General features: G+C 40.4%; 1 protein-coding gene across 1 annotated transcript in view; it reads left to right on the top strand.

Annotated features, from left to right (window-relative positions):
• Window positions 1-722: 722 nt before the first annotated feature.
• Window positions 723-17,271, top strand: part of RAD51 (RAD51 recombinase) — a 34,172-nt gene continuing 17,623 nt past the window's right edge. The window contains exons 1-4 of the mRNA XM_029239189.1: window positions 723-974; window positions 4,838-4,940; window positions 8,865-9,002; window positions 16,713-16,830. Of these exons, the coding sequence (XP_029095022.1) occupies window positions 4,854-4,940; window positions 8,865-9,002; window positions 16,713-16,830 (343 nt within the window). The 5' untranslated portion in view covers window positions 723-974; window positions 4,838-4,853. The remainder of the gene's footprint in view (window positions 975-4,837; window positions 4,941-8,864; window positions 9,003-16,712; window positions 16,831-17,271) is intronic.

Genomic DNA, 17,271 nt, shown 5'->3' with positions numbered 1-17,271 from the left:
TTAATTTCCATACCCATGCTGCTCTATCCGCTTATAATGTTTTCATCTCCTCTTCTTCGCCCAGGAAACCCTACCCAACCTTTAAAACCGTAATCAACTTTTAACCACGGTAAGATTTACATTCTCAAAATCAATGTCTCCTTCCTCTGGAGTCCTGCAAATCTCCAATAAAGTACCACAGCTTTACTAATATTTCAGTCCTTTCTTCCTCGCCTCCATTATTAGCTCTATGTTCCAGCCTCATCCATCTACTCGAGCGTCCTCAGCTCCACCACCTACAAGGGCCTAGAAAGCCCCTGGCTCCAGAATTTGACTGAGTTGGAGTTCAAAGCAACCTGAAGGGCCAAATACCCCAGTTTAGATGCTTAAGAAACAGATCAAGAGTTCCGAAAAGCCTAGCTATTATCTACAGGTGGTGAGGAGCTAAAGCTGTGTCGCCCTCCCGCGGTGCATATTGGGAGATGTAGTCTCGGGCCGGCCCACTACCTCTTGGGAGTTGTAGTCCCCGATCTGGTAAAGGGAAGAAGGACGCAACTTCCAAATTTTGAATTAGTCGTAAGGGAGAAAAACAAGAGGGGAACCCAAAACATCCTGCGAAGTCAAGTTCTTTCGGCCTGTCTCGGCCTCACGAGTAGCCGAAGTGGCGGGGAGGCGGACCCGAGAAGGGCGAGGAGACGTTACGTTGACGCAGGCGTGACCCTGCCCAATAGGATTTGGCGGGATTTCCGAAGGCGGCAGACGGAGTGGGTGCTGCCGCCTGAGACCGCGGCATGAAGAGAGCTGAGACGCGCCCCAGGAGCGTAGTTAGGAGCTGAAAGTCGCCTGGGTTTCGTGCAGAAGGCCGGAGCAAGGGCGTAGAGAAGTGGGGTGCAGGTGAGGGGGTCTGCAGTCCGTCCGGGGTCGGGCGCGCGCGGGTCCGGCGGACTGTAGTCGGAGCGCGCAGCCCGCCCGGGCGAGTTACGCTGCAGGCTGAGGTGAGTGTGAGGCGCAGGCCTGGCCCCTTCCCACCGCGTAAGCCGGACCCGAACCCGTACCCGGACCCAGACTTGGGCCCCAGCTCCCTTAGCGGGCTTAGGGGCCCCTCCATGCCAAGTAAAAAACTCGGATATGGCGGGGCGGGGCGGAGCAGGGTTGTGCCCGGGCTAGTCCGACCCTCGGAGCTCATTGTGGCGAAAATAGAAGCGTATTCTAGAGCTGGGAGGAACCTTACTGGCGTTCACTTGCAACATCCACTTTATGGGCGTGGGCGAGGAAGCCCAAGATCCAGAGAGGTGTAGTGACTTAAAAGTCACAGCTTTTAAGCCAGAGCCGGATTTCTGGTGAGTGCCCTTTCCGTTACACAAAGTTTGGCTTACAGAGTACCCACCTCCAGTTGCCAGTAAGGTATTTGCGTTTTTTAATGCGGAAGACCGTTCAAGTGATGTCTAGGGAATGATCTCTAGTGAGATTTGTTGTTTTTTCTTAAACTTCTGAAGTGAAGTGTAATATACAAATAGAAAAATGCACAGATCGAAAGTGTTTACAGCTCCATGAATCATTACAAAATGAATATATCTGTGTAATCACCACTCAGGTCAAGAAATAGAATGCTGTCAGCACCCAAGAAGCCTCCCTTGTGCCCCCTTTTCTAATACTCTCCCTTTTCCCCAGAGGTAACCACAGTGTTGACTGCTAACACCATTGTCTAATTTTGCCCGTTGTTGAATTTTGTATAAAGGAAGACTATATATTTGTGTCTGCCTTTGCTCAACATTTTGTCTGCAGGTTTGTAAATGTTTTTGCGTTTAGCAGTTCTTTCTTGTTCCTATGTTGTATTCCTTATTCATTATACCTGTGGCGGATATCGGGATTGTTTCTAGTTTTAACTTGTATGAGAAAGGCTGCTGAGAAAGAATATTCCTGTATACATTTTGGTGCACACGTGTATGCTTTTCAGTGGGTTAATAATACAGAGTAGTGAAATTCCTGGGTCATAGCATTTGCCTATCTTCACCTTCCATATTTAATACCAGTTTTCTAAAGTTGTCCAATTTACACTCAAACCAGCAGTGAACAAGTGTTTAGTTGTTCCACACGTTTGCTAATACTTAGTATTGTCAGTCTTTTAAATTTTAGCTATTACCTTGTTGGGGTTTTTTTATTATTATTTATTTATTTTTGGCTGTGTTGGGTCTGCGTTTCTGCACGAGGGCTTTCTCTAGTTGCAGCAAGCGGGGTGGGGGGGGCACTCTTCATCGCGGTGGGCGGGCCTCTCACTATCGCGGCCTCTCCTGTTGCGGAGCACAAGCTCCAGGTGCGCAGGCTTAGTAGTTGTGGCTCATGGGCCTAGTTGCTCCGAGGCATGCGGGATCTTCCCAGACCAGGGCTCGAACCCGTGTCCCCTGTACTGGCAGGCAGACTCTGAACCACTGCGCCACCAGGGAAGCCCTACCTTGTGGTTTTAATTTTAATTTTCCTGATCATTAATGAAGTTGAGCATTTGTTGATATGTTTATTAGCCATTTGGGTATCTTCTGTTGTGCAGTGCTTGTTCAGATCTCTTGCCTATTTTTCTATTGGGTTGTCTCTCTGTCTTGCTGATTTGAAGGAATTCTTTGTATATTCTGGTTACCAGTTATATATGTGGTAAATATTTTCTCCCCTCACTATCATTTGACTTCATTCTCACAGTGGTGTTTTTTGATGAATAGAAGTTCTAAATTTAAATACAGTCTAGTTTTTCAGTCTTTTGCTTTTTGGTTATTGCTAAATGAATACAGTTCAAGCCATCTTTTTCATAAATTATGAAGGAAGACACTTAAATTTAAGCTGCATTCAGGTGATTCTGATATTTGGAATTATCATAAACTCACATTATGCTAAACATGCCATCTAAGAGCTACACCTGAACCAATCAAGAACATGGTTATCTTCTGTCAAGTCTCTAAGAATGGAGATTTCTTTTTTTTTTCCTGTTAATTTTATTTATTTATTTTTGGCTGCGTTGGGTCTTTGTTGCCGCGCACAGCCTTTCTCTAGTTGTGGTGAGCGGGGGCTACTCTTCATTGTAGTGCGTGGGCTTCTCACTGTGGTGGCTTCTCGTTGCGGAGCACCGGCTCTAGGTGTGCAGGCTTCAGTAGTTGTGGCATGCAGGCTCAGTAGTTGTGGCACACGTGCTTCGTTGCTCTGTGGCATGTGGGATCTTCCCAGACTAGGACTCGAACCCATGTTCACTGCATTGGCAGGTGGATTCTTAACCACTGTGCCACCCGGGAAGCCCTTATCTGTTCTCTTTTTTTTTTTTTTTTTTGCAGTACGCGGGCCTCTCACTGTTGTGGCCTCTGCATTGCGGAACACGGGCTCCAGACGCGCAGGCTCAGCGGCCATGGCTCACGAGCCCATCTCCGCGGCATGTGGGATCTGCCCGGACCGGGGCACGAACCCATGTCCCCTGCATCGGCAGGCAGACTCAACCACTGTGCCACCGGGGAAGCCCATCTGTTGTCTTTTGAGTTAAATTTATCTTGCTTGTTAAATTGTCCAGATTTAAGTACATTTATTCTTGTGGCCATCAAAACTTGTTTGCTTTTACTAATACCTCATAATAGAAATCTTTTTGTTCTTCATTCTTTTCAACCTGAGCAGTCTTAACTCTATCAAAATAATCTGACTTTGGTATAGGCCTTATATTTATATGGAAGATTTCAAACTGAGCAAGGTAATTCCATGTTATTTATTCATTTGTGCATTCAGTGAGGTCTGGAATTGATTAAAATGGTGATCTTTATGGGACTTCCCTGGTGGTCCAGTGGTTAAGACTCCGCGATTTTAATGCAGGGAGTGCGGGTTCGATCCCTCATTGGGGAACTAAGATCCCACATGCCGCACAGCACCCCCCCCCCCAAAAAAATGGTGATCTTTAAATTTCATACACTTCTATTAGAAGCAAACTGTGTGACTGCAAGCCGTCCTTGCCTAAGGTGGGGATACTTCTCTCATCTCAGTCCATTGTGTCTCTATCAGGAATGGAGGCTTATGGCAATTATTCTGTACCTTTGTTTCACTCCTGTCCCACCACCCCAAAACCCTGCTTTCTGGAGGGGAACAATGGGACTGAAACAGTTTAACCTTTCATCGATTTTTTTTTTTTTTTTTAAAGTAGAGTTCTGGAAAGTCTGCATTCGCTTGCCAAATATTTACCAAACACCTAAGATGTACCTAAGATTTATCATGTATCATGAGGTGTATACAAATAAATGAGACTTGGCCCCTATCCTTAAGGAATATAAAGCAGGGGAACAGAGGGATATAGTTGATCTAGTTAAGCTGTTCGTCTTTTTTTTTTTTTTTAATTTTATTTTTTGGCTGCGTTAGGTCTTCGTTGCTGCACGCGGGCTTCTCTTGTGCGGAGCACAGGCTTCTCTTGTTGCAGAGCACGGGCTCTAGGTGTGTGGCCTTCAGTAGTTGCGGCGCGCGGGCTCTAGGGCACCCAAGGCTACAGTAGTTGTGGTGACAGACTTAATTGCTCCACGGCGTGTGGGATGTTCCCGGACCAGGGATGGAACCCGTGTCCTCTGCATTGGCAGGCGGATTCTTAACCACTGCACCACCAGGGGAGTCCAAGCTGTTCTACTTTATAGAAGCAAGATAGCTGGCTCCTCCTAAAGTCTTTCTGATACAGCTATCTAGGTGAAAGGGAAGGCTGGTGAGAGATTTTTTTTCTTTTTCCTGCCATGGGTATGTCAGTGATTAAGCCAAAAGCCTAGCAAGTAATTCTTAAAGAGATTTATTGTAAAACTATGTTTGCAGCTCTGTACTTTCTCTAGTGTTCTTCCTGATGGCCATCTGTACTTTTCAGTATTGAACACTAAGTAATGGCTATGCAGATGCAGCTTGAAGCAAACGCAGATACTTCAGTGGAAGAAGAGAGCTTTGGCCCACAACCTATTTCTCGATTAGAGGTATGTGCTTGGTTGCTAATTTTAGAATTATAATGCTGGACAAGATTGTTCTACCTATTGGGAGAAATCACAACCTTTACATAAACCATTGGTTTACTACCTAAGGTCAAAATCCAAATTAGAGTTTTCAGGAGGGTTGTCAAGGATTCTGTGGAAAGGCTTAAGACAGTTGCTAAACACATCTGGCCAGATCTCTTTTTTGGTCAAGAATTCTTCTACTACATTATCATTTTTCTTTCTTAGAGCTGTATGTCAGAAACTAAGAAGCCCTATGATCCCATGGTAGAGTCTCTGCTATTTGTACTAAGTATGAAATTACTGTCCAGGGAATTACAGTGGCCTGGGCCAGCTATGCAGGAAGGGGAGAGGAACAATGTCTCTCCACTGACCTCGATCTGTGCTGAAGTTACTAGGAAGACAGCTGTCATAGGCAGAGAGAAGGGCTTGGGGTTACGTTGTGAGAGTTCAAGACTCTGCACAAGAACATCAAGCACCAGAGCTGGGGCCTTGCACTATTTCTGTGCATTGTACAGAGGCCCCAGAGTGAGTGCACTTGACTTGGGCTGAAAGAAGCAGGATAAAAAGCTGAGAAAGCCTTCATTCTTCTGTCTCCTTATGCATATTCCTCCCGTTGTCCCCTAAGCTTCCACTCTCTGGAAGTTACTTAAACGGGTCTGTGGTAAACATTGGAAAATTCAGAGTCATAACTTTTGGTTTCAGTGAGCATCCTTATACCCACACATATGTGTTGCTTTTTGCTTAAATATTAATAACAGACAGGTTTCTATGGGCAGGTACTATTCTCTCCCCTCTCCCAAACCTTCCCTGACCCCCAGATACATACACATCCCCCTAATAATTCATGCTGTCCTAGAAGTCATGGTTTTGGTGGCTAATAAAAATCAAAGCTGACTTTGTATATAGGGAGAAAGAAGTGCCTTTGGGTGGTTTGTTTTTGAGAAGTGGTATATAAATCCCTGACCAAAAGTAGTTTTCTCCATCTTTACTATCAATTGTTAAAACAGAGCTTTCCAGTCATTGTGCTACAAAAAGGTTATGCTAAGACATGCTTCCCTTAGCTCTGGGGCAGTCTTAGCTGTTTATCCCAGCTTAGTGTAAAACATATTTTTTTATGTGTGCTTGATGTGGAAAACATTGGGAAATGTTTAAAGTGGGTTTTTAGGGCCCAGGGTCTCAAAGTTCATTTAGAATCCTAGTCATAAAAGGTTTAGAGTTACAGGTTTAATCCAATTCATGACAAGAGTGTATTTTAATATACATAGTGCTAGTTTAAAACTACTGGTTTTGCTCTCCAGAAAGTGGGCATAGAGGGAACCTACCTCAACATAATAAAGGCCATATACGACAAACCCACAGCAGACATCATTCTCAGTGGTGAAAAACTGAAAGCATTTCCTCTAAGATCAGGAACAAGACAAGGATGTCCACTCTTGCCACTATTATTCAACATAGTTTTGGAAGTCCTAGCCATGGCAGTCAGAGGACAAAAAGAAATAAAAGGAATACAAATTGGAAAAGAAGAAGTAAAACTGTCACTGTTTGCAGATGACATGATACCATACATAGAAAATCCTAAAGATGCCACCAGAAAACTACTAGAGCTAATCAATGAATTTGGTAAAGTTGCAGGATACAAAATTTATGCACAGAAATCTCTTGCATTCCTATACACTAACAATGAAAGATTAGAAAGAGAAATTAAGGAAACAATCCCATTCACCATTGCAACATAAAGAATAAAATACCTAGGAATAAACCTACCTAAGGAGGTAAAAGACCTCTACTCAGAAAACTATAAGACACTGATGAAAGAAATCAAAGATGACACAAACAGATTGAGAGACATACCATGTTCTTGGATTGGAAGAATCAATATTGTGAAAATGACTATACTACCCAAAGTAATCTACAGATTCAATGCAATCCCTATCAAACTACCAATGGCAGTTTTTACAGAACTAGAACAAAAAAATCTTAAAATTTGTATGGAGACACAAAAGACCCCGAATAGCCAAAGCAGTCTTGAGGGAAAAAAACAGAGCTGGAGGAATCAGGCTCCCTGACTTCAGACTATACTACAAAGCTACAGTAATCAAGACAATATGGTACTGGCACAAAAACAGAAATATAGATCAATGGAACAGGATAGAAAGCTCAGAGATAAACCCCTGCACCTATGGTCAACTAATCTATGACAAACGAGGCAAGGATATACAGTGGAGGAAAGACAGTCTCTTCAATAAGTGGTGCTGGGAAAACTGGACAGCTACATGTAAAAGAATGAAATAAGAACACTCCCTAACACCATACACGAAAATAAACTCAAAATGGATTAGAGACCTAAATATAAGACGGGACACTATAAAAAACTCTTAGAGGAAAATATAGGAAGAACACTCTGACATAAATCACAGCAAGATCTTTTTTGATCCACCTCCTAGAGTAATGGAAATAAAAACAACAAATGGGACCTAATGAAACTTAAAAGCTTTTGCAAAGCAAAAGAAGCTACAAACAAGATGAAAAGACAGCCCTCAAAATGGGAGAAAATATTTGCAAACGAATCAACGGACAAAGGATTAATCTTTAAAATATATAAACAGCTCATGCAGCTCAATATTAAAAAAAAAAAACAGCCCAATCCAAAAATGGGCAGAAGACCTAAATAGACATTTCTCCAAAGAAGACATACAGATGGCCAAGAAGCACATGAAAAGCTGCTCAACATCACTAATTATTAGAAAAATGCAAATCAAAACTACAATGAGGTATCACCTCACACTGGTGAGGATAGGCATCATCAGAAAATCTACAAACAACAAATGCTGGAGAGGGTGTGGAGAAAAGGGAACCCTCTTGCACTGTTGGTGGGAATGTAAATTGATACAGCCACTATGGAGAACAGTATGGAGGTTCCTTAAAAAAGTAAGAATAGAATTACCATATGACCCAGCAATCCCACTACTGGGCATATACCCAGAGAAAACCATAATTCAAAAAGACACATGCACCCCAAAGTTCATTGCAGCACTATTTACAATAGCCAGGTCATGGAAGCACCCTAAATGCCCATCGACAGATGAATGGATAAAGAAGATGTGGGGGCTTCCCTGGCGGTACAGTGGTTAGGAATCCGCCTGCCAATGCAGGGGACACGGATTCGAGCCCTGGTCCGGGAAGATCCCACATGCCACGGAGCAACTGAGCCCATGCACCACAACTGAGCCTGCCCTCTAGAGTCCACAAGCCACAACTACTGAGCCCGTGTACCACAACTACTGAAGCCTGGGTGGCTAGAGCCCGTGCTTCACAACAAGAGGAGCCACTGCAATGAGGAGCCTGCGCACCACAACGAAGAGTAGCCCCTGCTCACCGCAACCAGAGAAAAGCCCATGCACAGCAATGAAGACCCAATGCAGCCAAAGATAAAATTAAAAGAATTTTTTATTTAAAAAGATGTGGTACATATATACAATGGAATATTACTCAGCCATAAAAAGGAATGAAATTGGGTCATTTGTAGAGACATGGATGGATCCTAGAGACTGTCATACAGGTGTAGAGAACAAACATGGACACCAAGGGGGGAAAGTGGTGGTGGTGGTGGGATGAATTGGGAGATTGGGATTGGCATATATACACTAATATGTATAAAATAGATAACTAATAAGAACCTGCTGTATAAAAAATAAATAAAATTCAAAAAAAACCCCACTGGTTTTGATAATGAATAGGTTGATAATTTGTTATTAAATGCCTCAAATTTTAGGTCATACTTTTCAAAGCTTTTGCATATAATATCACAGTTAAAAAGAGCTCTGTGAAGTAGGTAGGACAAATAACCACATTAGACAGATGAGGGAATCGAAGCTTAAATTTATCCACAGTTTTCTTCACTTGCAGCAATGTGGCATACATGCCAATGATGTGAAGAAATTGGAAGAAGCTGGATTCCATACTGTGGAGGCTGTTGCCTATGCACCAAAGAAGGAGCTAATAAATATTAAGGGGATTAGTGAAGCCAAAGCTGATAAAATTCTGGTAAGTACTGTTTGTGTGACCGAGGGAGGCAGTAGTGGTACAAAAGGGTGTACAGTGAAAGGCTACGGTCTTCCTCCTTCCACCCCTCCTGTGTCACCCTCTTCCCCTTTCCAGAAGTGACTGCATTACCAGATGATTATCTTTGTATGTGCCTCCTTGCATAAATTGGGATTTTTCTTAGGGAATTGCAGTATCACAGGTTATGACATAAATATTGCTAAGTTGACTACCAGTTTGCACTCCCACCAGCAGTGAGTGGTATGTACCTTATCATTCTGGATATTATGATTTCATGCCTTAGAAATACACTCATTAGTATGCAGCCACAAAAAATAGTTTCAAAGAATATCCGTTGACATAGGAAAATATTACTGATATAAGAAAGCAGGTTAACAAAACATGTTTGTGTGCATATATGTTTTTGTTTTTAAAAATGTGTGTTTTTATATATGTATAGCACATACACTGGGGATAGATACACTAAAATATTAACATTGTTTCTGGATGGTGAGAATGTGAGCAGTTTTTATTTTTGCCTCAATTTTCTGAAGTTTCTACAGTTTCTATGATAAACATGTATTAATTTAAATAGAAAAGCTGTTTTTATTGCTTGAATATTAAAGTCATGTTAATTAGGCTCTTAGGGTGTATAATCTGTTAGTCAACTAGTCATAAGCAAGATTCTTTAATAATAAGGAAAAATGTGATTCTGAATCATACGCTTGTTTTTTTTAACCTAAATAAATGACATAAAAGTGATTTCACTGGCTTAACCTAAATGAGGTAGTAACTTAATAACCCTTTATATTATATAGCACTTTAACTTTTTAAAACTTTTTTTTAATTGAATTTTTATTTTATATTGGCATATAGTTGATTTACAGTGTTGTGTTTCAGGTGTACAGCTAAGTGATTCATATACATATATCCACTCTTTTTCATATTCTTTTTCCATATAGGTTATTATAGAATATTGAGTTCTCTTATAGCACTTTAACTTTGAAATCCCATCCCTTTCATATATACAGTATTCTCACTTAGCCTTCATAATGACACTGGGAAAGACAGGACCAGTATTATCTCTGTCTTACAGATAAGGAAACTTAGGCACAGTGATTCAATTATTTATCCAAAGCCATGCAGTTAATCACAGAACTAAGACTAGAATCCAATTATTTTCATCCTGATATACTGTGATCCTTTCTCATTTCCCTCCAAAGTCTTACAGCTACTATTCATTTTTCTTGCTTCATATATTCCTTTAGCATTCATACCCTGTGATTACATTTTATTTTATGCACTTATCCTTTGGTATTTACAGGCTATACCTTGGAGATAATAGCAGGTTAGGTTCCAGACCACCATAATAAAGCAAATATTGCAGTAAAGCGCCACGAATTTTGTTGTTTCCCAGTGCATATAAGTTGTGTTTATACTGTTCTGTAGTCTATTAAGTATACAATAGTATTATGTCTACAAAAACAATGTACATACCTTAATTTAAAAATACTTCATTACTAGAAAATGCTAACCATCATCTGAGCCTTCAGTGATTTGTAGTCTTTTTGCTTGTGAGGGTCTTGCCTCCATGTCAGTGGCTGCTGACTGATCCGGGTGGTGGTTGCTGAAGGCTGGGGGGGCTGCAGCAATTTCTTAAAATAAGACAACAGTGAAGTTTGCCACGTAGATTGACTCTTCCTTTCATGAATGATTTCTCTGTAATATGCAGTGCTATTTGATAGCATTTTACCCACGTAGGAATTTTTCCAAAATTGGTAATCAATCCTCTCAGACCCCGGCACTGCTTTATCAACCAAGTTTATGTCATGTTCTAAATCTTTTGTTGTCATTTCACCAGGGTCTTCACAGCATCTTTACCAGGAGTAGATTCTATCTTAAGAAACCTCTCTTTGCTTATCCATAAGAAGAAACTCCTCATCCATGAAAGTTTTATCATGACACTGCAGCATTTCAGCCACACCTTCAAGCTCTACTTCTCATTCTTTTGTTACCGACCAGGGTTCTTGGCCTTCTTAATCAATGGAAATTGATCAGAGGCCAGACAAGAAATTCAGGCAAGGCTTTATTGGGGCCCCTGCTGCAGCAGGGGGCAGCGAGAACAAACAACAGGCTCCTTTGCTTGCTCGCTCCCTGAGTGGGGGTGAGCTTGTTCTTTACATGGGGTGAGGGTAGGGATGTGTCCAGGCATCGGGCTGGAGGGGTGGCTTAGGTGGTTTGCCCATCCCTTAGTCCGTGTTTCGTGTAGGGCGCATGGCAGTACCCTCCTTTTGCTCCAGGCTCTTCAAAAGTGACAGTTGGGTTTTTTGGTCTCTTTGTATGTTTTGTCCAGAATTTGCCCTAATTGCGCATGCAGACAGTTATTTTTTGTCCCATACAGTTTCTTTGTATTTTGTTGCTCAAGGAGAGGTGTGTCCAGGTGCAAGCATTGCAGCACTGCAGCAAAGGGTCCCAGGTCCCAGCCTGTCTCACTTGTTTTTCCCACCACATCTGTATTTACTTCCTCTGTTGAAGTCTTGAACCTGTTAGAGTCACCATGAGGGTAAGAATCAACTTCTTCGAGACTTCTGTTTAATGATATTTTGATCTTTTCCCATGAACCACGAATGTTGTTGTTTATATATATACTTTTTTTTTTTAACGAATGTTCATAATGGCATCTAGAATAGTGAATCCTTTTCAAAAGGTTTTCAGCTGACTGCCCAGATCCATCAGAGGAGTCACTATCTATGGCTACTATAGCCTTACAAGGTGTATTTCTTAAATAGTAAGACTTGAAAGGTGAAATTACTCCTTGATCCACAGGGTGCAGAATGGATGTTGTGTTAGCAGGCATGAAAACAAAATTAAATCTCATTGTACATCTCCATCAGAGCTCTTGGGTGACCTGGTACATTGTCAATGAGCAATAAAATTTGAAAGGAATCTTTTTTCTAAGCAGTAGGTCTCAAAGTGGGTTTAAGATATTCAGTAAACCATGTTGTAAACCGATGTGCCATCATCCAGACTTTGTCATTGCATTTATAGAGCACAAGCAGAATAGATTTAGCATAATTCTTAAGGGCCCTAGGATTTTCAGAATGGTAAATGAACATTGGCTTCAACTTAAAGTCACCAGTGGCATTAGCCCCTAAAATGAGAGTCAACTGGTCCATTGAAACTTTGAAACCAGGCATTGACTTCTCTTCTGTAGCTATGAAAGTCCTCAATGGCTTCTTCCAATATAAGACCATTTCGTCTACATTGAAAGTCTGTTGTTTAGGGTAGCCAGATTCATTCATTATCTTAGCTAGATCTTGTGGATAACTTGCTGCAGCTTCTACATCAGCACTTGCTGCTTCACCTTGCTTTTGAATGTTATGGAGATGGCTTCTTTCCTTAAACCTTATGAACCAACCTCTGCTAGCTTCACACTTCTCTTCTGCGGCTTCCTCACCTCCCTCAGCCTTCACTGAGTTGAAGAGAGTAGGGTCTTGCTCTGGATTAGGCTTTGGCTAAAGGGAATGTTGTGTCTGCTTTGATCATCTACCCAAACCTCTAAAATTTTTTCCATGTCAGCAGTAACGCTGTTTCTCTTTCTTACCATTCATGTGTTCACTGGAGTAGCACTTTTAATTTCCTGCAAGAACTTCCTTTGCATTCACAACTTGGCTAACAGTTTAGCACAAGATGCCTCGCTTTCAGCCTATTTCAGCTTTCGACATGCTTTCCTCATCAAGCTTAATCATTTCTAGTTTTTTATTTAAAGTGAGAGATGTGCAACTTCACTCCTTTCCTCCTCTAACTTCACTTAGAGGCCACTGTAGGGTTATTAATTGGCCTAATTTCAATATTGTTGTGTCTCAAGGAATAGGGAGGCCTGAGGAGAGGGAAGATGGGGGAATTGCCAGTGGTGGAGCAGTCAGAACACACAAAACATTTATCAATTAAGTTCAGTCTTATATAGGCGTGGTTTTTGGCAGCCCAAAACAATTATAGTAACATCAAAGACCACTGACCACAGATCACCATTACAAATGTAATAATAATGAAAAAGTTTGAAATACTGTGAGAATTACCAAAATGTGACACAGAGACATGAAGAGAGCAAATGCTTTTGGAAAAATGGTGCATATAGACTTGCTCAACTCAGGGTTGCCACAAACCTTCAATTTGTAAAACGCAGTATCTGTGAAGCACAATAAAATGAAGTACGCTTGTATGTTGTTACAGAGTTTATCTTTACTCTTGGAGTTTTCTGTAGTGCAAAGCAAGTATTTAATTTATAAAATTATATATTTATAGTTTGTGTTGACTATTGTTATACAGAAATTTTCTATGAAAAATAATCTTCAAACGCTAAAGAATCTTCAAAAAATGCATCCTACAGCTTCAGTACATGTAGTTCTGCCACATAACCTAGTCAGATGGACAATATCTGAGATTTATTTAATATCATATAATAATATATATACAACCCAGTAAATTCTGTTTTATTGTGTATTATACTAAGAGCTTTGATTTTTTCTTTTTTTTTTTTTTTTTTTTTTGCGGTACGCGGGCCTCTCACTGCTGTGGCCTCTCCCACTGCGGAGCACAGGCTCCGGACGCGCAGGCTCAGCGGCCATGGCTCACGGGCCCAGCCGCTCTGCGGCGTGTGGGATCTTCCCGGACCGGGGCACGAACCCGTGTCTCCTGCATCGGCAGGTGGACTCTCAACCACTGCACCACCAGGGAAGCCCCGAGCTTTGAATTTTTAAGCACTGTTATTTTATAGTATTAATTCAGTGGGCTCAAAAATTATAAGTAATTCTTAATTTAAACCCTTAAAGATGTTGCCATCCATGAAGTATGAAGAAGTTGTCATTTATTGGATTGCTCAAATAAATTGTTGAAGTGGTGACTTAATTGAATAAGTAAGAATTCTGAATACCTAATGCCTCTTTGAAAGATTGTGATATTAAGCCAGTAGGTGTCCCTAAAGTCTATATGTTGTTGATTTCTGGGCATCTGTTTTTGTGACTGAACAAATCCTGACCTTTGCTTATGCCTTGTCAGACATAAAAAACTCCTTGTCAGACATTGAAAACTCCTACAGATTTAAGACAGATGAAAGCAAGCTTATATAAACAAAATAATAGAAGTCAAGTTCTGCCAGATTAGGCAGTTGGCATGGTTTTTACTTCAAATTTCACTTTGGTTATAATCTGTTCCTTTAAGAGCTCATAGACTAGAAAATGTCGAGCTTAAAATGACAAGAAGGGAAAACATCTCCTATGAGTTTGGTTTTTTTCCTTCACATTTTTGATTAAAATTTTTGAACTTACTGGGAAGTTGAAAGAATGTTACAATGAACACATATTTATCCACCACCTAGACACTGCTATTAACATTTTAATATACTTATTTATCTCTCTATCCAGCCATCAGTCCATCTGGGATTTTTTTTATGCTTTTTGAAGACAGTTGTAGATGTCAGTACACTTCCCCCTAAATATTTTAGCATATATTAACTAGAGTTAAATATTGGTTTATAGTTCTTATCCCCTCTCTTTAGTATTTTTATTTTCTAATTTTCATTCATCCTGAAGATTAGTAAAAGTTATAGGAAAAAAGAAGGAAAGAAAATTCTCAAAGAAATAATACAAGATTTCCCAGAGCTAAAGGGAAGCAGAAGTCTAAGGCCCCACAGAGTGTCAAAGACGCACACCTAGACTCCTCAGTGTGAAATTTTCAGTATACCAATTATAAGGAGAAGATTCTGAAAGATTTCAGAGAAAAATGACCTCTAAAGGAACAAAAATCAAAAAGACAGCACATTTCTTATTAGAAATCTGGATGGTAGAAGCTAGTAGAGCAGTGCCTTCAAAATTCTGAGGGTAAATAATTTTAAACCTAGAATTCTATTTGTAGCAATATTATTCACCCAGTGTTAGAGCAGAATACAACATTTTCAGAAATACAAGAATTCAGAACATTTTTCTCTCATCCTATTCTTTCTTAGGAAGTTACTTGAGGATATACTTTACTAAAATGAGGGCAGGAAACATAGGATCTAGGTTGGAGAGACTCCAACTCAAATAGTCAGTGAAGGAAAGCCCAGGACAGTAGATAGCCTGGAGAGCAGATAGCCCCATTTGCAGAAGAAAAGGATACCTTCGGGGGGAAAAGGATTAGCAGAATACATAGTAAGATTGAGAGGTTGGAAAATTTGAGAAATGATAAAGTCAGAGAATACTAGAGAAAGACATTCCTCAGATATAAAATCAAGGTAAAATGGAGCATGATTTTGAAACTAGCGGCATATAAAAAAGAATTCATTTGAATTTGACAGAAACCTTTGAGAGACATCGGCTGTTAACATTGGAAGCATAGTGAAAGAATTGTATTTCTAGCACACCATTTAGTTCTGCAATAACTATAATATAAACATTGTAAGGAGTTTTCAAATGAAGTATTAAGCATATAGAGAAGTTTAGAGAATAATGCAAACCCACGATTCAGCTATTTATTGGTTTTCTCCCTTTGTGGAAAGTTTTTAAATTACAAGTTTAATCTCAACTTGCTATAGATCTATCCAGATTTTCTCCTCCCTCCCTCCCTCCCTCCCTCCCTCCCTCCCTCCCTCCCTTCCTTCCTTCCAACTCAAACAGTTTATTTTACTGAATTTAGATTCAAGCTCAGCTAATCATTTGGGGCCTGGACTTGGATTCTTTTTCTACTTCAGTGAGTTCTGATAGTTTGTGTCTTTCTAGGGATTTCTGTATTTCTTATAAGTTATCTGTTGGCATATATTTATTTTTGTAATGTTGGTAGTAATGTCCCCTCTTTCATTTCTGATTTTAGTGATTTGAGTCTTTTTAAATCAATTTTGCTTATTTTTTCAAGGAACCAACTTCAGGTTTTGATGATTTTTCTCTATTGTATTTCTATTCTCTATTTTACTAGTTTCTACTCAAATTTTATCTTCTTCCTTCTTGCTTTATGTTTAGTTTGCTCTTTCTTCAGTAACTTAAGGTGGGAAGGTTACGTTATTGATTTAAGAGCTCTCTAATATAGGCATTTACAGCTATAAATCTCCCTTTAAGCACTGCTTTTGCTGCATCCCATACGTTTTGGTATGTTTTGTTTTCATTTTCATTCATCTCAATGAATTTACTAAATTCCCTTGTGATTTCTTTGATTCATTGGTTATTTAGGAATGTAATGTTTAATTTCCATGTATTTGTGAATGCATTTATTTATTATTTTTTATAAATTTATTTATTTATTTTTGGCTGCATTGGGTCTTCATGCTGTGCACAGCCCTCCTCTAGTTGCGACAAGCGGGGGCTACTCTTCATTGCAGTGTGTGGGCTTCTCATTGCAGTGGCTTCTCTTGTTGTGGAGCATGGGCTCTAGTCGCCCGGGCTTCAGCAGTTGTGGCTCGTAGGCTCAGTAGTTGTGGCTCGCGGGCTCTAGAGCGCAGGCTCAGTAGTTGTGGCGCACAGGCTTAGTTGCTCCACAGCATGTGGGATCTTCCCAGGTCAGCACTTGAACCCGTGTCCCCTGCATTGGCAGGCGGATCCTTAACCACTGCACCACCAGAGAAGCCTGATAACTTTTTAAAGAGAGATCATTCTGGAAATTTTGTTAGATGTTATCTCTTCCCACTGTATGCCTGGTTTTTACTAAGCGTATTTCATCGATTTGGCATTTCTTATTTTTCCCCAGACTGAGGCAGCTAAATTAGTTCCAATGGGTTTCACCACTGCAACTGAGTTCCACCAAAGGCGGTCTGAGATCATACAGATTACTACCGGCTCCAAAGAGCTTGACAAACTACTTCAAGGTATAGTAATCCCTTATCCTGTGCTGTGAACTGCGGTTAGCAAAGCATCCAGGTTATAGAATATAACTAAATAAAATATTTGGGTCGGGTTTATGTGTTAGATAGAATTAAGAAATAAAGAGAAGTATTCACATTGAAGAAGGAAGACTGCTGGAGGGTGGTACTTGACTTAAAAATTACTAAAATTATCTGCCAATTAAATAATTTAATCTCCATTTAATATTGCATTCTGAGAGTAAGCTCCCTCTGCCTAAAGAATAATTATAACCTTTTATCTACCACAAGGTAGAAAATCTGATGACTGGTTAAAACACTCCACGCTTGAATACTACTTTGTAGGATCAATACATTGTAGTGCACACTAATCTTCAGGACTTTATGGAAAGCTGTAAAGGTTTTGAACTTTTGAAAGGACTGCTGTTTTAATTTTTGCAGAGTTAG

This window comes from Monodon monoceros, unplaced genomic scaffold (assembly GCF_005190385.1).
Source record: "Monodon monoceros isolate NGI ecotype Baffin Bay Population unplaced genomic scaffold, NGI_Narwhal_1 Super_Scaffold_21, whole genome shotgun sequence".
Taxonomy (NCBI): Eukaryota; Metazoa; Chordata; class Mammalia; order Artiodactyla; family Monodontidae; genus Monodon; species Monodon monoceros.
The sequence above is the reverse complement of the archived record's forward strand: the minus strand, read 5'-3'. Positions and strand labels throughout refer to the sequence as shown.